This window comes from Bombus terrestris, chromosome 6, assembly GCF_910591885.1.
Source record: "Bombus terrestris chromosome 6, iyBomTerr1.2, whole genome shotgun sequence".
NCBI lineage: Eukaryota > Metazoa > Arthropoda > Insecta > Hymenoptera > Apidae > Bombus > Bombus terrestris.
In genome coordinates, this window is record NC_063274.1 from 2,625,674 (window position 1) to 2,650,795 (window position 25,122).

The 25,122-nt window shown below is 41.6% G+C and overlaps 1 protein-coding gene across 4 annotated transcripts in view; it reads right to left on the reverse strand.

Moving 5' to 3' along the window:
* LOC100645521 (epidermal growth factor receptor) overlaps window positions 1-25,122 on the reverse strand; it is a 175,750-nt gene that overhangs the window by 7,802 nt on the left and 142,826 nt on the right. For 3 of the 4 annotated variants that reach the window (XM_012309316.3, XM_003395879.4, XM_012309315.3), the window contains exons 2-4: window positions 23,466-23,797; window positions 975-1,310; window positions 314-698 (exon numbers count right to left, since the gene is read on the reverse strand). In XM_012309316.3, coding sequence (XP_012164706.1) covers window positions 314-698; window positions 975-1,310; window positions 23,466-23,598 — 854 coding nt within the window. In that variant the 5' untranslated portion in view covers window positions 23,599-23,797. The remainder of the gene's footprint in view (window positions 1-313; window positions 699-974; window positions 1,311-23,465; window positions 23,798-25,122) is intronic. The other variant, XM_012309317.3, reaches the window with a different exon arrangement.

Genomic DNA, 25,122 nt, shown 5'->3' on the forward strand with positions numbered 1-25,122 from the left:
TTAACCATATATGTCGGAATTAGAACATTTACTTTTCTATTGTGTCTGATGTTATCATTTCAATTCGATCATTTAGGATTCAGGGCATACGAATCCGCGCGAAAAACCGCAGCAAGGTTAACAATAACGTGCAATGTTCTAAAAAATGCTAAACACTCCATTAGTAGAATAAACTTCATATTTAGATATTTATCGATTTTACTTGTCAATCAAAATGTAAATCCGAACACAATCCAAATTTGTCCTGGTTCGCGAGGGGAATACAACGAGATAGTTCACGACGGATCAAAGAGATAGGGATCAATCTACTTACTTTTGCATGGGCGGACATTCCTGGGTGCATACACCGTCGTCGAAGAAGTTCTTACAGGCGATGCAGTCGCTCTGTTTCGGGCCTGTGCAGCCACCAGCGCAAAAAAGATGGCAACACTCCCGCGGATTGGGCCCGAAGCACCTGCCCTGCCAACACTGAGGCGAACAGTTTGTCTTGGAATACTTCTGACAGTTCTCAGGCCCCTCGCCCCAACAGCCTTGCTCGCAGCTCTTATCGCATGGCGGACAGGCGCGTTCTGGCGACGTGAAATTGTACACGTAGGAGTACGTTGCACTCGGACCGGTGATTATTTCTTCCCAGTTGATCTTTTGGACGTGGCACAGGTTGTAGTTGTTGTATATGCCCACGCTGCCATTGAGGATATCTGGTAACGACACGTGTGATTTAGTTATGGTGTATCATATCGGTGAGATTTCAGGTTTGTTAACCCTTTACACTGGAAGTGCTCCTCCCAGGCACAGACGATATTTCGGCAAAAAGCTCGAGTGCAAATGATTAATTAAGAGTGTAAGGGCTAAGAAAAGGCAGAGGGACAGATGGAAGAAAAGCGCGTGAAGAGAAGCAGAGGATGGAAGGACGTAACGAAACTTGAATATTACGTTTTCGCTTATTAAAAGAGAAAATCGATAGATTCGTTTACCTCTGAGAGCCGGCATCTCCAAGTTCTGCATCTGACACATCGTGACGAATAGGGCGAACTCGGTGTCATGGATGGTAAGCTTGAAGAGAGTTCTGCCCCGTATGATCTGCAATCGCGGCAGAACGACCTTTTTGACGTCCACGTGGCTGATGAGTACGTAACCGGTGACCTCCCGTATATACTGGAGAAAGCTGAGGTCGAAAGTCTCGTTCTGGAGCCATGTGATCTCCAGGTTGCCGTCGACGTAAGTACAGTTGGTGTACCGGTCTCGAAGATTCCGATAGTGATGTTGCTTGTTGGACGGAACGGAGAGGCGGCCATTGGTTCCAATGCAAACTGTAACAACGAAAGGGAAAGCTTTTAACATAAATACATACGTAATAAATTATTTTATATCATCGAATGAGAAATTTCGTCAAAGAAAAAGAAAAAAGATAAGTACAACAGAAATACAAATAAGTAATTTAATAGTCTCCAAAACGATTCAGACATTTGTTTTTCAGTAGAGATCTTCTAGGTATCATTTGAATGTTTATGTCACAAAAAGGATATCGAATTAAATTAAACACCATATAAAACTATTTTTATATTAAGATACAGAAGTGGTCGATACACGTATACTCGCGCAGTTTAAAAATCACAATTGCGAAACGTTCTTAGCTATATAATTAAAAGGTTAACGGTCTTCGTGTTCCACAATTTATATGCAGTTGAACAAGATACTCAAATGTCAGTGTTTGAGCAACACGTGTAGTAAAGTGCAATAAAGCTTACATCGTACGGTAGGACTATTGATCCAGCTACGGTGACATTTCGTAAATGACTAAGATATAGACTGGTCGCACGACTTCCGTACGTTGACGGTTCTCCGCGTTCATAAGATCATCGAGTGGAACGGTCTAAGGTTGCCACCCACATCGTCGAAAGCGCTTCTCCGATCTATAGATAGCTTTCTAAGCTTTGAAAGCAAGCCGTGGCAGTGGGCGAACCACTTCCATAACACGCGTGCACACGCGCCTGATTTTGTTGTACAACTGACAACTACCGTACGTATCAAAGTCTTACATCGAAGATCTTGTGACCACGCTTTGTCTATCGATACTGTACGTACACGTACGATAATAATTATTCGGACGATACGTTTTACGTCTTATACTTTGTTTCATTTCAGTTAAAAAAGTTCAGTAAACATTTTTGCTATCGTTACTGCAAATCGAAAGATAACTTAATGATTATTAATCCGTTCTCATTAAGTTCTCAATGAGAACACTATTAAAGAAAAAAATTTGTTTGGATCCTTAAAAGCAGTTACTTGTTATAGTTATGAGAAATAGTCCGAGTCGCTGTGTACCCTCAAAGACAAGGCACTCAATAACCAAAATTCTTCCTTCAGCAACGTCCATACAATCGTGTTTAATTCGAGCCGAGTAGTTGTGAAACTCGTTCGCCAAAAACCTTAATAACCTCAATTATCATCCGTGCGACCGATCGCGCCGCCAATTTCTGTTCAATATCATTCATAACTTCGTTAATAACCGGAACATGGAGCGGCATCGAGGTAAGAGTGGACGCACCCTGAACAAAAACGATCGCCAATGATCGACAGACGTCCGAACACGATCCGCCGTCTTCCCTTTCGGATTTCTTCATCTGTTTACGTCTTTGTCCCGGTGTGGCGACGAGATTCGGCCCCGGAATCGTACCGTCGCCCGCGTCGCGGCGCATAGTCGCACGTATCGGGCCCGACTCGGGGAATTCGGTTTTGCTGCGTAACGCGGATCGCAAACGGACGCGACGCTGCGTTCCATCAGCGGTCTTAATCTGGTCGACCGATCGGAATCATGCGAAAATAATTGCGCAACGACATCCTTCTTGCGCATCTCGGTGGCCACTGCGCGTAAAAGAAGGCCAGACGCGACGAACACGTCATCGGGAGAGTAGGACGTACAGGGGGGCGAAGGTGGAGAAAAGAAGGGAAGAAGCGTCGGAACAACCGGACCCTGGTATTTCGTACTGACCAGATGCTGCGACGTAGCTTGTGCAAGACGAATGCAGAACGCGCGTACCAGCCCACGGCGCCACAAACTTTGAGAATGCGGATCGACCGTGGATCTGCATCGCTGCGGGATTCTTGCCGGCCAATAAGCCTCGCGGCCCCCTCGGACGCGTTTTCTGCGCTTCGACCGCTTGGAAGATTAATGTCCTAATCGTTGTGGAAGATAAGAAACAGCGAGGATTTCTTGCGAAGGAGACACAAGGACTAGCTCCTGATTGCGATGTTGGGAAGAACGTTAGCTCGCGCAAGAAGTTCATTAGGGTTATTTAATTTGTCGACGTTTGTCGATGGGACCTTTTCGCGTCTACGTTTGCAGCTCGTTAGGCAAGTTTGTCGAATGTGACTGATAGAAGTTAGTTAACGACGGGGCTTAAACGGTAGTCAACCAAGGTTATCATTTTATCCTGCGTGGCAATATGTTTGTCTTAATCTTGAACAGTACCATTGAGTTCTTTCCTGGTACTGAAAGTAACACATCGTTTAATGATGAATAGAAGCGGGTCGACTTACACCACTGGGTGATCATGTACGTATTTGGTGCATTCTCAAAAATTCTTGTTCGGCATACCGGTGTAATCATCGACGTTTGTTCGCATATAATTCTACTGGCTCGATTGTTAGTCGCGATATTGGTTACGTCCGCGTAGAACAAGACTCGCGATCAGTTGTGTGTAAAACTAGTTGGAAGACGACTTCCGCTAACCGGAGGCGCCGTCGGCTTCCTTTTCAGGCAACGCCATGTTCAGGACTCTCGTACATCACCCTGGCTCGTCTGTTCGCCTGTTCGTTTGTTATTTTACAACAGAATCGTTCCTTTCCACCTGTGTGTTTCCCTTTTATATTCTACACGACGTGTGCGTCTCTCCGTTCCACTTTGCTCCGTGACGAGCAAGACGGCCGTACGATGGAAATTCTTACGGGAGGAAGAATATAAGGAGCACTGGTTCCGAACCCTCCGGGGACGTGTCCATCTCGTTCCTCTTCTTCTCCCCGCGTTTCTTCGGAACTTTTCATCGGCGCCGTGCGCTCACGCTCTCCGCTTCTGGTCGTGGAATCAACTCCAATTCCAAGAACTTTGTAAATCGTTCGATCTTTAAGCGTTCCAATCTTCTTCGATACAGGAATATTTTGTGTCAGATTTGAGAGAAGATAATCGATATATAAAATGAAAATTGACGCATCGATTGTATTTTTGTGCGAGTTTCCGCTTCTGAAAGAGCGCGTTCGCTGGTTTAATTCATATTTTTACGAACATTTTCATATCGTAATATATCATGAGGTGTTAACAGTTTCCGTTCTCGATAAAATTCAGGGAAGGAACCAAAGAAACCATATTGTAGAATATTACCAACATACGCGTTACACACTTAGAAACGCTTCAACAGTAAGTCTTTTCAATGGTTTACTCCGTGGGATCAAAGTAACTCCGAAAAGCCACAAGCCGTCGTAAAAAACGTACGACGCAACGCAACTCTTCGCACTTTGGCCCACGCATCAGAAGCGAAGTCGGAGGTTTCAGGAGGAGCGCGAGAGCTTTCACGAGGTTTCGAGGTAACAAAATTACGAGACAGCCGATGCAACCGCGTCGCGTCAAACAGAAAGTTATGTCGTAATGAAAAAAAAAGAAAAGAAAAGAAAAAGTAAGAAGGAAAAGAGGAAGAAAAGAATAAAATAAAAAAGAAGAAAACGGAAGGGGTACGCATAAGATAACCGAGCGAATGGCTGGACCCGTTTAGTCGGGGGAGAAAAGTAGTAGTTGGGAGCGGTGAAGAAGTGTCGGTCGAGGTCGGCCAGCCAACACGTTCTCTCTCGTTCTCGGGCCCAGGGTCCAGCCACGAAGTCCACCGGCGAATTTCGAGCCCCGTAGGGCTACGGAAACGTGGCAATTATCTTCGACAACGGGGTTACGAAAATTACCGGGCCAACTTCTCGGTCAGGATTAAAATTCTCCTAAATTTACGATGCCTGCACGCTTCTGAAAGACAATGGCAACGTATCGATTACGGGGTAAGAGGCGCAAATTCTCTTGTAGTTCGCCAATTACCTTTGCCGCGTTCTAGGAACACTTGTCAAGGTGTCGGTTTTCACACGCCGCGCGTGTCCTTAAGTTGATGTTTATAGGAATAAAATTGGTGAATTTAATGGCGCTAGCTTTTAACTTTGCTACGTGCAGGCTTAAATTTTAAATGCTAATTTCCCATAAATGCATAAAATCTCAGTCTAGTAATCGTATATTCGCTATACCGCACGCAATAATCTATATGTTTCGTCTTCGTTCGATTCCTTATTTACAAATTTCACCACCTCCCCGGTCGGCTATTTGATGCTCGGATCACGCAAACGAGCCACCGTGTCTCGTGGCGATGCATAATGTATCATCGATGGATCACCATGGAGGATGTCGAGGCTGCGAGGATCACCGGCGAAGAAAGCCATCGCCACGTGGACTCGCCAATGAGTGAAGCTGTCGACAAAAAGTTCGAGTCACCGGCTCGTATCTGAGAGGAAGAACAGCCAGAAGGAAACAACACGAAGGAAACGAGCGAACGAGCCGACGACGGCCGCGAAACCGAAATCCCGCGGCGAGGGCTTCTTCTGTGGGCGCCAGAGTTGTGCGCTCGCCGTGTGCCCGGCGACCACCTTCTAGGAGAAGGCAAGCACCGATTTTTATGCGCCACTTTAGGACGCCATTAAAGGCCAAAGTAATACGAAATAACCGCACGCCGATGGCGGCGCCGTCGCCGCCGTTTATTTCGCCTCGTAAACATCGATACGCACCGTGCAGCCTCTTCTTCTCGATTCTTCCCCGCCGATTCGGGGTCTTCTCGTGCGGAGCCGACCCTACGGCAAACCCTACTCCTTCGAAGGAATAAAGACCAGGTATCGTAAATGCGCGAAATAACCATCGGAGAGCTCTGGTTTCTTCCGACGTGGACCAAGGGAGAAAAAGATCGGTGGTGAGAAGGGACGCCAGAAAAAAGGATGAGTGGAATGGTGGGAGATGGGAGGGGTAGGTGGGAGACAGCCGACCGGACTGGAAGCTCGAAGGGGAAACAATAATTTAGGAACACCCGTCCGGGCGAGAGACCGAACGCCGAGGAACAATGGGCTCCTCCACCTCGAAGGTGAAACTCGTCGTACCGCACCGAACACCGAGACACTGATTCTCTAATAAAAGTCACCATGTAAACACGAGTTTGCCATCCTCCGCTCTGCAAGAGCAAGCGTTACGAGCGCTGACTCCTGACATCGAACCAACGGGGTTTGGATAAACAGTATCCTGCTTCGTTGTCGCTCTATTCCACTCTCTGTTTTGCGAGAATTAATGCGTATGTTGGCAGCGTTCCTTTGTTCCGACGCTGGATTGATTTGCATGAAGGAACCTGAAGTGATCTTTTTGTGGATTGCCTTTGTATCAAGTGTGGGTGATGGGAATTATGGATGAGACGTATGGCGGTGGTTTCGGTCGCGATACAGCGCGATTTTTGTAATATGTTTCGAACGCGAGAATGATAAAAGTTTGTATCACATTTTCGAACGATTTATTATTTCAAAATGAGAATTAAGAGCGTACCTACTTTCGTATAAGGTTTGCGATCGATAAGATCTTCTAAGAAGCCATCGATCTCGATGTAGATTTTGACGATAATTTAAAACTCGATTTAACGTTAAATAAATTACATCCAACGGCGTTTAAGGGAGGTTATATTCGTGTAAATTGCGAATCCGACCTGTAATCGAAACATATGTACATGAAAGATTTATTGCGTACAGCGTGCTAAAACGAAGCATCGAGGCGAGAGATTCAATAAAACCGAGTAACCGGACCAGAAAATGAATACGTCAACGCTACGCTCGAACCCGATGTGTGGTTCGTAACGTTAATTATCGCACTGTTAACCAAGGAAGGTTAAAATTTGCAACAACGTCGCCTTTCAGATTAAAAGCAAAACGAGATTAAAGGAATCGTTTGGCTCCCAGGGTATCTTTGCCAGTGACAAAAACGGGTTTGCTTAAGCGAAAAGCAATTAATCATCCATACGAGTTCCCGGTTTGCGTGTAATCTCCCGTTCACCGTGAACACGCTCGAATCCACTGGCAAAAAGCCGATGGTTTCGTCGCGAAAAAAGAAGGGAATGAAACGAGAACGAAATGCTCGGACTTCGCGGTCTGACACATATTTATGCAGCCTGGAGCTCCATTACCGTGCCACACTTCTGAATATTACTTCTCGAACAAACACGCCACACTCCGGGAATAATATACCACCTTGGGATACCGAGACCGATCTTCGCCTGCCGGTGCTAACCGCATTTTCTACTGCGCTCCATTTTCTCCTCTCGCGCGCCAAATCGACCGCGATTCAAATAACTTTCGTCCCGCTCAGTGTACGAAAGGCAAACACGTCGATTGTTCGTTTCGCGATAAGAGAACTCGAGCGATCCCGTAAGAACCGGTTCGCGACATTCCGCGATCTTTCTGCAAATTCGAATATATCGAATATCTTTTTTCTTTTTTTTATTCTTCGTGATCTCCGCGCTATCTTCACGCGGTATTCTCGCAAACTTCACCAGAAATCTCATCGATGGTCCTATTCGTTCTGGTTTCTTTTATTTCTCTTTTTCTTGGGTATACTACGAGACCAGATTGTGAACGTAACACGGAAGATTACGAAGAACACGAAGCAGAAAAGCATGGTACTGCTCCATGACTGCACCTTTCCTGTAAATTTGACCACGTCACTTCTCGCCGTGTTAACGGCGAATATTCTTCTGTTTTCGCAGAATCTTCAACAGAGTTCGCGTCGATAGACTCTTTCCCTTCTGATCTCTGCTCTGTTTCATTTTAGACGCGTTACGAAAAAAAGTCTCGAACGTAACACGGAAAATTACGATGAACACGAGCCAGAAGAACGACGAATCGCTTCGTCACTCTCGATCAAGGTGGAGTCACGGCCGCCATGACCTTGCACGAGGATCGATCTTCGCGCGGCGCGGAATTGAAGAGCGAAAAGAAGGCCGACACCGAGCGGCAAATAGAGTACCAGTTCGAGGATATATAAGTGGTTCGTATACGTTATAAGCCGTAGCATAACCATCCCAGGGCGTAACATTAATAGCTTTATGGTTTATTGCTTTCGAGTCTGCGGTTAAGCTTCTCTCCGCTCCCTGCGGGCGAGCTATGCGTTCGAGTCTCTTAGCGGGATAGGCCCATACAAAAAATAATAAATAAATGTATGAACATTTCATTGACATTTTATCTCAGAATGTAATTTCGATTCGTGTTCTTTCGAAATTCGATTGTATCCAATGCAATCGATTCTAGTCGGGGATCATTATAGATTTTTGATCGTCACGGTCTTGCGAGCCTGGATCTCGTTTGCAGTAATTCTAATACTCCATGACAACCAATCCTGCTCTGCGCTTTACATTATTCCAGTTTCAATACGCGCCAATTAGTTGCGAGTAACATTTTAATTGCATTTTTTCGCCGATATCTCTCTCTATGTTTTCGGTGCTTCGTAATTTCCGACTTATATAGATCGTTAAAAGAATAATCTGGTATTTATCTTTAACGACGCACTTGATCATGCTATTTCTCGCCGAGATTCATGTGGAAAGGGGAAAGATTCAACAGGTGCTCACATAGTCATTACGTAATTTGCGCAGATTGCGAGGTATTAGCGTTTCCAGTCGATACACTCGAAAAATCTTTGTTTTGCAAATTTGCTGTGAACGTGATAGATATAAATTGAAAATAATACGAAGTCAAGCAGTAAATCAACCAAAATGATATATGCCTCGTGTGAAACATTCACGAAGGCGATACTTAATACACAATGCTCGATCTATAACGAATTACGTGAACAATTTTCTCATTATTACTTAAAATCGACTTTGAATTAGCTAAGTCGATATCTACCAATATGACATTAACGAAGTTGAATGGAAGTAAGATCATAGAGAAAGAAAAATTTCCATGACGTAGCTCGGTAATCTAATTTCGACTTTGTTTACTTGAGACGTAGTTCTTCGACGAGCTATTGAATTCAAAAAAAGACAAATTACAATTTGTAATAGATGTTAATCCATGAATATAAAAAACATGTTATTTCACTGGTATTCATTTCATCTTTATACAAGACTTCGCTCGTTAGTCTTTGTTGTTTCAGACTGTATTGACGATGTAGGAATGTCATGTTGCTTTTGGAACCTTTTAATCGTAACATTTACAGTTTTGAAAATTAAAGTTGAATGTAACGAACCTCGCCTTGAATATACGAAAAATGATTATGATAGTTTTATCAGTTCAATTCTTCTGAATCGTAACTCGACGTAATTATACATTCCACAGCAATTTACATTTTAAACATTGCACATTGTATTCATTACGCTCATGCAGATAATATTGAACACAAAATTAACTGCAAATGAATATAACCATTTTTTTACAAAACAGTTATTACATAGGTATTTTCATAAGCACAGAAACTGAGAAGAAAACAAATCTAATAGATAGAGCTTCAACTGCTATAAGACTCTCTTCATCTCAAAATAACTAATTTCTTTAGTTTCTCATACTTATTTATAAACTTTATTTTTATTGAAAAAGGAGCAATATCGATCAATCCTTTTAGGATCAAATATTTTAAGAGCCTGTGAGAAAAATGATTATTTATTAATTACGTACAGTGTAAACACATCTTTTTGGTTGGTTTTGTAAAGAAGACACGATGCACTAAAATATAATATCCAGTTTACCGAAGATAAATATAATTAATAACGCGCTGCATCAGAAAGCAATACCTTCTCCTTATTCTCGCTTCTTATTTTCACAGATAAATCAATCTGCGTGTCAACTGAAACGTGGCAAAACGCGCGAGATTTAAATTCTCTGGAAACAACGCAGCAATCAGCATCGCTCGACGAGAGTCACATTTTCTCTTTCTATCCGCGTAGGATAATACGCTCAGGGCAGAGGCGAGAAAGTAACGACGAATCGAAATGAAGTACGGAGGGTAACAGAGTGGACGAGGAACGAACGACTGCATGTGGAATGCGCTTTGTTCGATCTTCTCTCTCGGATTCGCGGCTTGAATGCTGTTCGTGTCTCGTTCCATCGTTCCTCTCCCTTACCTCAGGCGGTAAGATTGTTTCTCGATCCTTCTCGTTCTCATCTCACCTCGGCAACCTCAGCAGCCGCCAGGCTGAACCTCGCGCGTTTGTCGAGGGCACGCGAACTCGCGTTTGCCCTCCGAGAGGGTATTAACTCCCAGCCGCTGCTCGTACACATCATTTCTCCTGTCGCTGTCTTTCGTTCTCCGCAATTCTACTGCTAGTTTCTACTCGCTGATTGCGAGAATCGTCCACGAATTATCCTGGCCCCTTGAGCATAGCGTTTCATCTTTTTCAGTGCATCACTGACAAAAGCGTTAGCATCACAGTGTAAGAAACTTCAAATTGAAAATTGTCGGAAGACTAACGGTAAGAAGAAGATCAAGAAGATGATGTAGAATTCGGAAACAAATAATGTTGTGTAGATCTTATTAGAAAATATTTAAAATATATCGTACTTTATAAAATGCTACTCAGTTGAGCTCAATTTGTACATTGACGAACAAAAGTAATTTCCTTTTCTCTTACGTTCAGAGACAAAGTTAATTGCACGTATATTTTCAGTTTCAAGCGAACAACTGTATTATTTTTTCCCGTTTGCACGCATTAAAATAAGTCGTTGTATTTAATCAATCAGATTCTCAGGCAGACAAAAGGTTTTTATTATTCGTTGTTTGTTTTCCGCGCGGCACGCTGACATTCTATGAACGTTTGTAGGAAGAAAAATTCACGATTCGATTCTCCGATTCCTTGGTTCAAGAATAAGAGTTTAAACAAAGATAAAACTTGAATAACATAATCGGCTTTTTCTAGTGTGTATTCTCACGACTCTGAAAGACAAAGAACAGATAAGAGAAACTAGTTTGTGGTCAACATGTTGAAACGGTGATCCGTGTTAACAATGGAAGTAGATGCATATCTATTTCGATTTCATGGTCGAAGGTCATGCATGAGCATACCGACTGAAATACTATGGTCAAGGTCGTTACGTTCGACCTTCCTTGAATTGTCGAAAAGGTAAAGCGATAAGTTCCACAATTTCTACGATCCACAAATATAAATGACACAAAAATAGATTTACGTCATATTTTGCATTTTATGTTGAAACAGGTATGCATCTTGTACTTTGTTTCTTTAAATACGATCGCAAGATCTTCTACGTACCTAATCTCGTACAATAACAAATCGTTATATAAATCACATTTGTATAATGTATCACGAGAATTAATATTATACGCACATTAACACAGAAGGCTGGTTATTTATGGCATAAATAAATAATTTATGATATGAGCGAGAGAAGAAAATCGTAGTAATGATAGATTATAAATAGGAAGGAACTAATGAGATAGTGTTATACATATTATAATTATAGAATGGAAAATAGATTCTTAGAAATTTGCAGAATGTATAGTATACTGTAATAATAAGAGGATCGGTGTAATTATATTCGATGTTCAGCGACTAATTTGTCAGTGAAATTATTCCAGTTGCCCACAGCTACTCATTAGCAGCGTAATAAGTGCATTAGTGAATTCGATAATGAGATTGTGTCCTTTCACTATAGAATATTTCACAGTACACGAATGCAAGAAACATTGTTACAGCATTTAACACGTCATTCCTCGTAAAAAGTGTCACCTATACATAAATCTTATTTCCAACTATATTCTATGTTTCTTTGGAATTTCCACGTTGCATGTTTACTTGTATACTGTGTACTCTCTCTGCTTGTTTTTATTATAGCTAAAGGCCAACACTAATGGAACACGATTAGATTAAACGTCGATCGAAGCATCAACCAGTGAAAGTGACTTTCACCCCTCCGAGGATTCTGGAATCTTAAATTATCGATACCACAGCTCGTAAATCATCTCGTTGGCGGTCTGAATCGCGGATTCGTAATGGCCGACGTATAACTCGCGCCTCGGATAACAATCTCTTTTCTCCCTTTCGAGCGGTTTCGCCAACTGCGACGCAAGGGGAGAGATTTTAATATACGAGCGGGCCGAGATCGGTGTAAACCGACCAACTCGTACCTATGGAATCCCTGAGCTGCAGATAAACACGCAGATACGAAAACTCGACACGTTTGCTCGGCAGTCCCTCTTGAAAAACGCCTTGCATAAGGATTTTCGTCGGGATATTTTAATTGCCGTGACGAATGGTGCTCGCGAATCCTTGGCTTTATTCGTTTCGAAATATCAGTGGGCTCCGTTGCTTGGAATTATATTTCGGTATAGCGTGGTTAGATGAAGATTAGAGAACAGAACTGCAATAGACTTACTTCGGTAAAAACAAGAAAGAGTGAGAAGGCAACAAGTTACATTAAAATTCTCTTATACCTTAACTGAAACTAATCTAATATTTTGTCTCTCTATCTCTCTTTCTATCTCTCTTTCTCTCTTCAAATATAAACTCCAGAAGGATCTAAATTACCGAATGTTCTTGAAATATTTTTCTATTAAACGAATGACTTTTTGAACATCATTTATCAAACACAATGTAAAACATTTTTCACGAGCCTGTCGAATTCGAGATACATCTCGGTCTCGTTATATTATAGCGTCGCTTTTTCTTCTTGGTCGATCGCGGGGTATCCGGTTCGCCGCGTTCTCCGATCGAGGCGAACGTCTGACATTTAACACGCGGCGCATCGAGTCGAGGCGCCTACAAAGGGAATCGGTCTGTGGTGGATCCAGAACACGAGACCTCGCGATCGATCCATCCAGTGTGAATCGCGTATCGGGCGTCGACCACCCTTGAAGAGACGTACATCTTCCTCCAGCTTTTCTCCTTTCTTATTCCACCTCGAGAGCCAAGAGACACAAGGATCGCGATGTGGATGCATTTCAGGCGCCATGGATCGCGGCACGAAGAGTATACCTACTACCGTTCATTAAGTACTTATTTACGCGCTTTCAAATTATTACACATATGTAAAATACATTCGGAATGAAACTCTCGAATCTGATGTTATCTTCTATCACGATTAATCTACCATTTAATAAAAAAGCAATAATCGAGAGAGAGTAAATGAAAATTGGCCCCGCTGCTGAATATTGTATCTATACAAGTGACAAGTTAAACGGCTTTAAACTTGTCTGTTTAACGTTAAGATCTCAGAGCGATTGAAACATCTGCTTCTGGCATTTTTTAAGGTTTAAATAGATTTTACGAAGTATCGGCTATTGGTTATAAATAAACACGAAGTTTGAGTAACGCAAGTATATTTTCTTTTAGTTTAAATTTAGCAGAGCATTTGACACCAGTTTTAAGGAGGTTTTCAGAGATATGGAATTAACAATAGAAAAACGTTCTTCGATCGAAGCTTTGAAAATACAACAAAGATATCGATCTTTCGATCCAACTGCATCAGGTATCGAAATAATTATGGTTGCGAGTGTCCATATTGATTTCTTCTTTCGTATTTTGCTCGGTATTATTCAAGGTTATCGATGAGTTTTCCCGCGACCATCCTCGTAGCTTCGATCGATCGATGATCCTCTCAGTCGTGGTATGTGGGCGTACTGTGCACTCGACTTCCCCCGAGTTCATTGCAATAAGCGAGCCGATCTGAGCCCCCTTCTATTTCAAATCGATAACCCGCATTTCTGCTTCTTGCCTGGTTCGCGGAGCATAATGGATTCGACTTATTTTATCAAGATGGAGAAGCTACAGAAATCTATCAGGGTTGGTTCATTTGTTATTGGGCTATCTTACGCAATCTCGGTGAAGCTTTCTCTAAAGAATCAAGCTAAATGGAAAACGTTTCTGCGAGCATTCATACAAAACGCCCACGCTCGACACATTTGTTTCGTGGTCCGATCCGATGATAATTGCAACGTTGCAAGGAGTCTGTGATTTACCAGTTCAATCACTCGCATTGAAACAGTATTTTTGACACATGATAAATCGTGCAAGATTTAAATGTGCTTAGGGCAGTTATCGATGATTGATGATACCTACTCGTTATAAAGAAACTAGCGTCTGTTTCCTTGGTTTCTTATTTCGTTCTAAATTGCATCGGGTTTAATCACTCTTGCAAGATATTTCGAGTTTTAGGTTCGTAATGGTATAGAGATTGAGTAACATTTTGCAATTTTTCCATCAACAGCTTATATTTTTCACGAAATATCATTTGATATAATGCATAAAACCAATATTAGCAATAAGAGAAACAAAAGAATCAATCTGTTTCAAAGGTAAACTTCTATTCTCTGGAATAATATAATAAAATTGATTGGAACTGTGAAACGGTTAAAACCCATTTTACGGAGACCTGTAACAGTTAACGGTCGTTAAAACACGACGAGTTATTGCTTAATTGAAACGCGGAATAACGACTCGCTCACGTAACGTCATAGCTCGACTACCGCAAACAGATTCTCTTTATCACCGCGCATACACCTCGTTATTCTCGCGTCATCTGTCGTAAATGAATTTGCCACTAGTTGTGTGAATATATGGTATATGTATGAAAACGAATATATCGTGATTATGTACCTGCCACGTCCGAAAACCCAGACGATGGACACCAGTTTTATCGACACGCTTTATCTCGACATGGTCCGATACTCGGTTTAAGTTGGAGCTCACCTCGAAGTCGTACGTCACCAACAAATTCCAAAACTTTGGTCGCAATAACGTAACGCGTGAATCGCGAGTCGATAGAGAAAATGTACGATGTAAAATCCTGTCATAAGTAAAGCAAGGAAGATTCTACGTATCGCAATAAGACGAAGATTAAACGTAATAAAATTGCATTGCAGGCCTCGTGTTTGATGAAATCAAGTTCGAAAATTTGTCTAGTAGCTATACGCGAAGTCGTTTAATTTCTAACTAGACAGATTCGATAGACTAAACAGGAAGAGAAGTTCGAAAATGTAGCGAAAAATAAAATTTCATCCTTCAAGGCTTCATTTTGGAGCAGATGAAATTTGAACGTGTTTAGTTACATTCTTATTTATGTATTTACGAATATAAATAACTTCACCTTAACTTCGATTGTACCACGAATTAATTTTGGAGTCGTTCTATCGCAAGAGAATAGATCGCATCAAGAATTTTCCAGTTACCAAAGTATCACACTCGTTAAGAATATCGGCTACGATAGAATAGAAGAAGATTCGACAAAGCGTTGCAAATAGATTCACCGATTGTGAAACGAGGGATCAGCCCTTGAATGCGCAAAGGCCTGCAATGCTGTACACTGGCCATTGTTCGATCCATCGAACTCGACGCCCCACGAATCGTTCTCGATTTCTTCCCGCTGTTCTGGATTTATGTTCGTTTCGATTACCTTTGGCTACAGTATTCTTTTTGCGCTTGAAACGAAGAGATTGCACGCGAGAGATTGCGATCGGCTATTTTCTCGCCCGTGCTTTATTCCTGCTTGCGGTTCGGTTCTTCAATAACGCTTTGGAATAGATCGCATCGATATAGCGTTTCAAGTTTGAACGATAATTTCTGTGTGCATTATGTTTTTTAAAATACTATATTTAATCGTTGATCGAAATTACTATATAATATTACGATGCTTGATATTTTGCGTAAATGATCCACGTAGCGGTTATTATTATATGCTAATGCTTCTCTAAAACACGTCGGTGATGCCAATTATTAGTTTCTCTAGATTATAACCTTCGTCTGGCATCGAAAGCGAGTAACATTCTCTTTTCTATGAATAAATTTTCATTTATTTTCGAATTGTCAGTCTCCTGTTCTCGCGTAGCGAAGAACGCTAAAGGATAATTTGTCAAAGATTTCGCTGTTCGCAGGTAAAAAGAAAGCGGACCACCGCACAGTTCAGGACAGGTATCCCATTGCAAGAAACAACGCCCTGCATCTTGTGAATTCTTGAATGCTAGCTCTGAATGCAAACCCAAATGGTGGAATTCCGTTTCCGCCGTGAAGGACATTTGTCGACCATGTTGAGCTTACGCGCAACAGCGTCTCGCGATCCGTTATCCACGGAATGCAAGCGGCGGATTTCAAACCGCGACAGAGGCGATTACAGAGCAATTAAAGTCCTCGAGACACGCGAGGATATCGGTGGCAAGAACACGAGATTGATATAAACGGTGCGGCGTTCGTGCCGAGACAAGAAAGCTGATTTCCCACGTGCGCCACGCCATCTCCTTCCACTTTCCCGATCACGATTTCGCGTTTACTGGCTGTAACGGACGGAGCAACAGGTATCCCTTCGCTGTATCGTGCAATTTTCTTCTTTTTTACGATAATAATATTGCAAGCTATTTTTTTGTTCGATATCGGTAAAATAAAGTAGCAATAAAATTTTCTGCAAAGATGCTATCTTCTATCCTATGCAAAAATTTGCAAAATTATTAAGACAAGAAGTATTTTGATATTACGATGAGTAATATTCTGCAAAATGTTGAAGAGCGTCAAAAAACATGCTTACTTTCGAATGAAAGGACAATTTTGGTAAAATTGTTTTTTTGTAAAAAAATACGAAATGTGGCTTATCGCGTAAACTCTGTACGCGTATATTCATTACACTTTCACCAAATATTCGATACACCATAAAAAATCGCGTAATCTCGCCGGCGTGTTAGGCGTGTTTGGCGTGTTTACAAGGCTCGAGGAATGTTTCACGACGCACCAAGCCGACTTACTCGTATCCATTTCCCCTTCGCTCGCTCAATCTCTTTATGGCTCTTCTCGATTCGCCATCGATGAAAAATCCACCTACTCTTGCCTCTCACCCTCGCCGCCGTCCACCCACCCATTTTCGTAGTTAGACCTGCAGGAACCCTAATGGAGAACGGCTGCTGTTCGCCATCCATCAAATGGTCAGGCAACCGCGAAGCAGCCGAGGTGTCGGCTCGACTTTCCGACCGCCCTACCTTTCGACCCGATCAGAACGATCTATTCTTTGCGAATGCTCTTCACGGGAGATCGCCAGACGTTCTATTGCCATGGGAAAGATAGATCATTTCGCAGTGGATCGTTTCGTTTATCTAGTCGAGATCTAAACGAGAGTCGTTCTATGCTGAAGCCGTATATCGAAGGACGATTGTTCTGTCGTGACGCTATGGAAGATACGTTAGACTGAAATGGAACTAACTCATGGTATACGTATATCGTAATTAAATTTATTCTTTTCAGTAGCAACTGATTAGCATCGATAGGAGGAGTATAATAATATTAAGAGGTTTTAGTGGCAGTACTTGATAATTAGTTGAATGTAAATGTGCGAATTGTAGTAGGTAACGATGTTTATTATTTGCTCTTCCTAGTTTCAGCGAATTAAACTACAATATGCGTGAGTAAGAGTTAAAGATCGTATCTAGCAAAAAATTCCCAACTACTTGAATTCCCTACAAATCATAAGAAACTAATCATTTTACTGTATACCAAGAGGCTCGAATAAATGCCTTAGAAAAACAACTTCATTAACTCATTTCCACTATCTTCTAAAAGGAAACTCCTTTTAAGAAGCCGATCCCTAACAATCATACTTCTTCGCAATTCTGCTAGCAAGGCAAAAACAATATCGTTACTTGAACGATTCGAGTCGCTGACACGCGGCCTATTTAAGAAGGAAAAGGAAACGAGCCATGAATCGTGACGCGTAACGAATGGGCCATTTTACCCATTATTAGTACGCACCTGTGGAAGCACCTGTTACCATCGTCCCTAAGGCCTGTTCATTGGCGCGCCTTGTTTACCCCCTCGGCAGGATTGCGAAAGGGATCCAGCGAAAATGATTAATAGGACTTGCCTCTCATCTGGGGCACGTGGAATTCACTTTTAATTGAATCGATTTTATAGAATAGTTTGCGAAACGAACGCGCGCTTTCAACGCGTGGCTATTCAATTAGCGAATTCTTTGTCGATCTGCACGTGTCACCGCACCGGTCAAATGACTCGGAGACGACGATCGGTCTCGGACGGTTAAATAATAGAGAAGTAACCTCGTGGTCGCGACGTTTATTACCGCGAACAGAAATATCTCGATCCTGTAATCGACGCGATTAAACTTTGAATGGCATTTATGTGATGGTTGGCTGAGACGTTCGATGCCGGACGAAGTTTAACAGCGATTACCGCCGGCATTTATTACGTTCGTGAGGCGTTTGGTATTTCTGTCGGGCAGTCGGAACCCCGATACGCGGGTTACTTACGGGCAACCAACTTGACCGGTTGACGATACGATAGTCGAGATGGTCGAATTACTGCTTTGGTTAGACGAGAAAAACTGGCCGTAGAGCCTATGAGAAAATTCATCCAGCTTTAATGTAAAAGGATCTTTCTTGTTACCAAGTATTAATAGGATTTTCTTCTTTATTAAGGAAAGATTAATAGGAATTTCTTTCATCATTTCTTTCGTATTTAGTTATGAAAGAATTCGATGATGCTGGTTCCTGAATAGCGTAAATTAGAACTTATAATTTTATTACGTTCTTTTGCTGTACTTTGTAGTCTTTACATCGAGGTTTACGTAATCGTTATAAAATGCAAATTGCGATTATATTTTCTTATGTTCGTACTTTAACATTCGATCCGTTCTTAACGTTTGTCTGAAGTTTACGATTGGTATGTCTGTAATTTCGTAATATCTGGTTACTTTGAAACTTTTGGAAAAATTAAAGGGAAGACAGTGCTTGTTATGGTCTCTCTGCCTTTCAATTTACAGAGTTGATTAGTATGACAATTCATAAATATGCTGCCGATCATATGTAATAGGATACGTCTTGACAGTTCTTACAAACACTATAATTAACCATAGACTTTCTCGGATGAAAGAGCGTGGTGCTTCTGCAACTTTGTTGCAAACACGACCAAACGGACAAACAATGAGACATCCTCTGGAATCCCCGCACGAAGATGGTAGAAAAACGAAGGGAAAAAATAAAAGGAACGCTTTCTACTGTCTCCGAACCTGTCCCGATCTCTTTCGAACCCCTACGTCAGGCGCAATCCCACGAGTACATAAATATCTGCCTAGCATATTGAACGGTCATATTTCATGGGGAGGCAAAAAAAGCGAACGTCCCTCGGAAATTCAACGTCTCAATCCGTCTCTGGGATCTCGTCAATATTCCGAGCGGTCAATTAAGGCATGCCTCCCAGATGTCCCTTTCCGATCCTGCACATACACGTCGATGGAGTTGTTGTCCACCGTAGCGAACATTGCACACGAGGTGATCGTGCATCGCGTTTATCCTACCACCATGTCCTCCTTCTCGGTTATTGCAACATTAGTTCGCTAAACTAAGATGGTTGAAAACGCGAGTGGCTAAAATGACGCGATACGATGAAGTTGATAATAATTAATATAAATGAAGAGGACGATTTAAAAGCGTAGGAAGGAGAAAGTATTGAGAGGGGTATTTTAGACGTTTAGACGTCGTACCATAATAATGATAAAATTAATATAAGGAATATTAAAAACTTAAGTTCAGTGATAATACATGTAGGATATTGAAAATATGTGGAGAACATTGTAGGTGAATTTCATCGACTAAATGTACGAGGAGAAAAATCCTTGGCAATAATTGAGTCTTTGAAATCCGTTACTTTTTCGCTATACTAAAGTACTTCCAAAAATTCAGTCAGGCCAACGTTCTTACTAAGATATTCTTATTTTTCTTCTTTCAGATTCCATAAATGTCATCAATGGTGGAATCTTTCAAATTAGATACTTTGTCCCATATTAAAGTTCTTCCAATAACTTCCTTATTAGAAGCAACATTTGTTTTTCGTCTGTAATCTTCGCGAGCCTTGTCAATAATCGAGACGAAATTCATTTCGTTCGTCAATCTTTTAAAGATCCAGTGCCAATAACTTCCTCATTAGACAGAAAAACAAATCAACATGCGGCATTCGTAAGCCTTATCTATTCCATTCTACACATCAGCCATCACAACTTTATAAAGGCACGGAATCAAACGAGTTATTCCACAACGTGCGCAATAAAAGGTGCGACAAAATTTATCTCGTTTTACAAAATTCTAATGGTTAGTTCACGGCAGCTTGTAGCCGACGAGTAGAAGCCATAAATCGAGAGATATAAAGGAGGTAAATCCGAGTACATACCAAGCCTGAGCTCGCCTCTCGATAGCTGCACGATTATAATACACGGTGTGGTAGCGGTGTCGTTAGCGAACACATGTTTCTTCTTTCGAGAAACGATACGCGTCTTTAACATGGGTAATCCGGAAGATCGACGGCGTATCAGGCGCCTACTTAAAGGGAAAGCCATGGCTCGAGCTGATAGAATTAATGCGTCCTGATCAAAGACCGACCGCCTCCGTAAAAAAAACCCAGCCACGAATTTCGTTAATGCAAACGCGAACGTGACTGAAAGCGCACGAGATCGGCCCCGCTTCGCAAAAACTTATTTCCGATCGGCGTGACCGCGACTGCTTTTTACCGAATGTCCAAAACGATGTCTTCGTTAACTTCAAAATTGCATTCACGGAGACTGAGAAAGGAAACAAGGGAGGAAAGGTCCGTATGACGTCCGTCGTTTGTACTCGTTATAGCCATGTCATTAGTGCTGAATATGGGATGCGAGTTGAGAAGGTATTCGATATGTGGTTTTTGACGATATATCGTTAAATTGTTCATTTTAATGTAAATTGTTAATTGGAATGAGAATAAAATATCCCTGTGTTTAGTAAATTTCTGGAATGGCACGTTATTATTTGAACGGCACAGGTGGGACACGTAATATGCCTCGTTTGCTGCCTTTCGTAGAAGAGCAATTTTAAAATGATGATGATGATTGAATTATATCTAAGTACTGATATTCTATTTGTTACAAGTCAGAAAATTAACGAAACAGAAAAGTAAGATGCAGAAAATTAGACAAATAGAAACAGGACGAAAGTTAGTAATAAAAAGAAATGTACTCTAATAAACTAAAATAAAATGCATTGAAAATTTATTTTCAACGGAACACTTACACTTGCGATAAGAAATGCTAAAAATCTCAAACGTCAAAATAATAAAATAAATTGGGAAAGAAATTAAAGTTTGACAATCCTTCGACGTATTCAAATAAATCTTCACGACTGAATAATTTTCCACGCGGTATAAAAGTGGCTCCGCATTCCAAAAAAGAACCTTCCGAATTCCACGTGATAAACAACACGAAACTTCGATTAAATAACTCTTTTCGGTTCATAAGACGAGGCAAATTTGACAAGTTATGTGATAACTCATGGCTGCAGTCGCTGCAAACATTTCAATTTGCCTGGCAAAATCTATGTATTCCCACAGTGTTCAGTGAGGACGGGCGTGCCGAATGCGCCATGTTAATTGGCGCTTCATTTCCAGCTGCGATTCACGCTAAAAGCTCACAGCGATAAAGTGCAACGATTAACTCGGCACGGAGTATAATTTGGCGAAGAAAAATGTCGCCTGTCGCTCGAATATCGTACGGCAATAACGTGTCGAATGTATTTTCTCGGACGAAATAAAAAATGATAGAAGAAAATCATGAAGAGTCCCTGCACACCGGCGACACCACGTAGGTTACGGTCCCCTAATGGCCACGAACGTATCAACCTCCCCTTATCACGTTAATGGAAACCTTTATGGAGACCACTTTAGGTGATATCTCTCGAAATTGCGGCACACCGTGGAATCTTGGGTGGTTATCTGTCTGACGAGTCGCGTCTTTAGGTTCCGAGCATGGACCCCTTTTTAACTCGAGCATTCGATACGTTCGAAGGAAATCGCTATTTATTGCCTTTCACCCGCTAATTCGCTGACACTTATCTAATTACGGCGTTAAGTAGAGAAAGCGTGTTTTGGCTTCGTTAGCCCGTATCGTTATAGATGATTAAAAACAGATAGATAAACTAGACAAGTACATTGTTAATCGTTAATGAATTTTGAAAGAGGAATTCTATTCAAGTTTGTTACGATATATAATAGAGAAATTCGTACGTTTAAGCGTGCTGTCACAACGATGATAGAATAAAGGATGTACGTTCGCACTTTGCATCTTTCTCCAAAACCTTGTTCGCTCTTTCATCCTCGCAAGAGACGACTTGAACTTCACTGACAAGCCAGATTTTTCATTCGTACGTTAGCCAACGATCTTTCTACGAGCCGTTCTCCAATATACAAAGCATTTTGAAAGTCGAAGGCGCGTCGACGAGTACAATGTTGAAGTTCAGTCGTATATCACGAGAAGAGGATCACGCGTGTGGTCCAAAAAAGTGTGCACCGGTAATAACTAGGAACGTAATAAAAGTAACCGGGGAAAGGTCTTCTTACCAAGACGAAGCAGGCACATGGCGATGTGGGTCAAGCATCGACATCGCCAGGAATCAAGAGGAATCTCGTTGTTACACGCGCCGGTGCACCTACACGCGCGTTCCCGAAAGCAACGTAAATATTTCCTAGCGGAGCTCGTGCTAGAACGAGGCGGGAGTTAAAGAGTTTCCTCCTGCTCGAGTGGGAAGAACGGTACTTTCCAGGTACTTCGAGTAAAAGGAACCCTTCGACCGATCGAGCAGCCACCCACGCGGTCGTAAAACCTGGCGCAACTTTACTTTCTACTTTTCTAGGCGGCCTCAATGATGTACACGCGACCAGGAAGAGTTCTCCATTAGGATTCAATCTGAAAGGTATCGTAACGCGGTGTACGCGTGTCTTCATACTGGTTCGTGCTGGTCGAACGGTACGATCGATGTTCCCAGGCTAATATTTGACGTTCGTAGTGGTTCTAGTGCGTCTTGTACGAATATAGCCGAAAGATTAAAAATGTTTAAGAGCGAGACATTTTCTGAGAATATTGCTCGTTCGAGGATTTTCTAATCTTTCGGTTATGAATACTTTAAAACGGTCAAGTAATGTAATTTTGGGAGAGTTAGAGGATATTTAATTTTCAGTTTCTAGCCGTACAAACGAATACACGGAACGATGAAAGCACTTTGTATAAATTATTTCCAAACTGCACTGTGTTTCGTATCGTCTATTACTATTCTACCGTTACGATTCTGTAAACATATTTTCTTTGCATATATTTGCAACTTTTAGATCGCTAAATTTTACTCGAACATTATCGGTTTTGTGTCTATAATTTATTTAAACGAATTTACTTTTTACAAAATGTCAAAAATTTAGAACGTAAAAAAACATAGCTATAGCAGCTAGTAACTAATAACAAATTAGTTGCATATTTATACAAATTGTTTTCGTACCATCGCAGTAAGTCTTACGTTACTTGACATTTAAATCTCGTTAGAATTAGTACATATATAAAATAATTTTTTTATACCAATAATATGAAAATCGCAAATGGTTTAAGCGATGTTTCGGAAAAGGACAACTCACTTTTTCCTTTGACAAATTCGGAGCTGAGATCCGCTGACACATTGTAGCTACCGGCGACGATCAGTAGAAGAAAAGTCACGCCGAGGAGGTTGCAGGTCGACAGCGTTCGTGGCCCGTGTCGGTATTCAAACATGATGAGCTTTCATGCCCTTTACGAACCCATGGACCTTGCCAAGGTGATCTCGACAATGATTCCCACTTCTTCGTGCTCTCTTCGACCGTCACGAACAAGGAGAATATCGGAAGAGTCTCGAAGAAGCGTTTCCGCTGCTGCCATCGCTGTCTCTTCACCGTGTTACTTGCATGGTTTGTGTCACGGGACCGTTTCACGTCTGTAATACGAATAATTCACCATTAGAGTTTTCAAAATTTTATATCCCATTCAGAAAAATTCACGGGATTATCATAAAGAATTTATGGTTTCTCTATTTAAGAATATAATAATTTTTTAATGTTTGGTATCGTATAGCCAGATATCGTAGTTTCACTATTTTTAGTACGTTTATTCAAAGCTACAATCACGCGTTGTCACACGAGAGTGAAAAGTCTTTTCATTTGGCTCTTTGCTAAAATGTTTAACGCTTGATAACAGTGACCCATCCATCATTGAAGAAATGATAGAGAAATGGTAATAATAGAATATTTATAGTATCAACTGTAGCGACGCGTGAGTCATAGGACAATTCGAATCATGTTGTTGTTTTACCTCGGAATATTAACACCGCTGTGATATACGAAACGTAATAAACAAACTCCGAACTAAAGAATATAGCAGCTACGAGCAATCGTCAACCGAAGTTGAATTTAAACTTTCCGGTACTCCCCTGACCAGTATAAATAAACAAACACGATCGTTAAGACAATGAGTTAATTATTATCGAGCGTTCTTATAGCGAGTTAGTATCGGGCAATTTTATATCGAGCGAATGTACGCACTATCTTCTATACGCATATTAAGCAACACTTAACGAACGACAACTCTATACTGCGAACAGCTTTAAATATATTGACTACGCTAAGTATCAACTCGCCTAAGTCATTAGGTAATATTTAAATGAATCAAGCCCAAGACACTCGAACGAATCGGCACATTTGTTCTCACGAACAAATTTAAACGCATAAAGTGGTATTGTCTGACGCGACATATTTGCGTGTCGCGTGATTTTTCCCGAGAGTATTCAGCTTTCCAGGACACCGTATGATCAGCATCGATTCCCATACTCGGGTAGCGTACCTCGATTTGGAAATAGAGCACACCGATCGCGAAAAAACGTCTATTCGCCTTTTACGCCGGCAATTGTTTTGTCGTCGCCTCGGCCAAAGGGCTCGCCTTCTTTCCCTTCCTCGCCAAAGGTCTCGTGGATTGTTTCGAACAGATCCAAAGAAGAAGAAGAAGAAGAAGAACAAGAAGAAGAAACGAGAACGTGACGAAGAGGAACAAGGATGAAGAATAGAGGACAAGGAGAGCAGAAGACGAGAGAAAAGAGAGACAATGCAGCGAACAGCAGGTGTCTGCTCTTCCCTCGCCCTTTTCTCTCCCTTTATTTCTCTCTTTCTTCATCTTCCTCCTGGCCGTGACACGATCTTATCCCGGAGGCCCTCTCACGGCTCCTTCTTTGTTCTTTCGCACTCCCCGCAGAGTGGCGAACACGGGTTG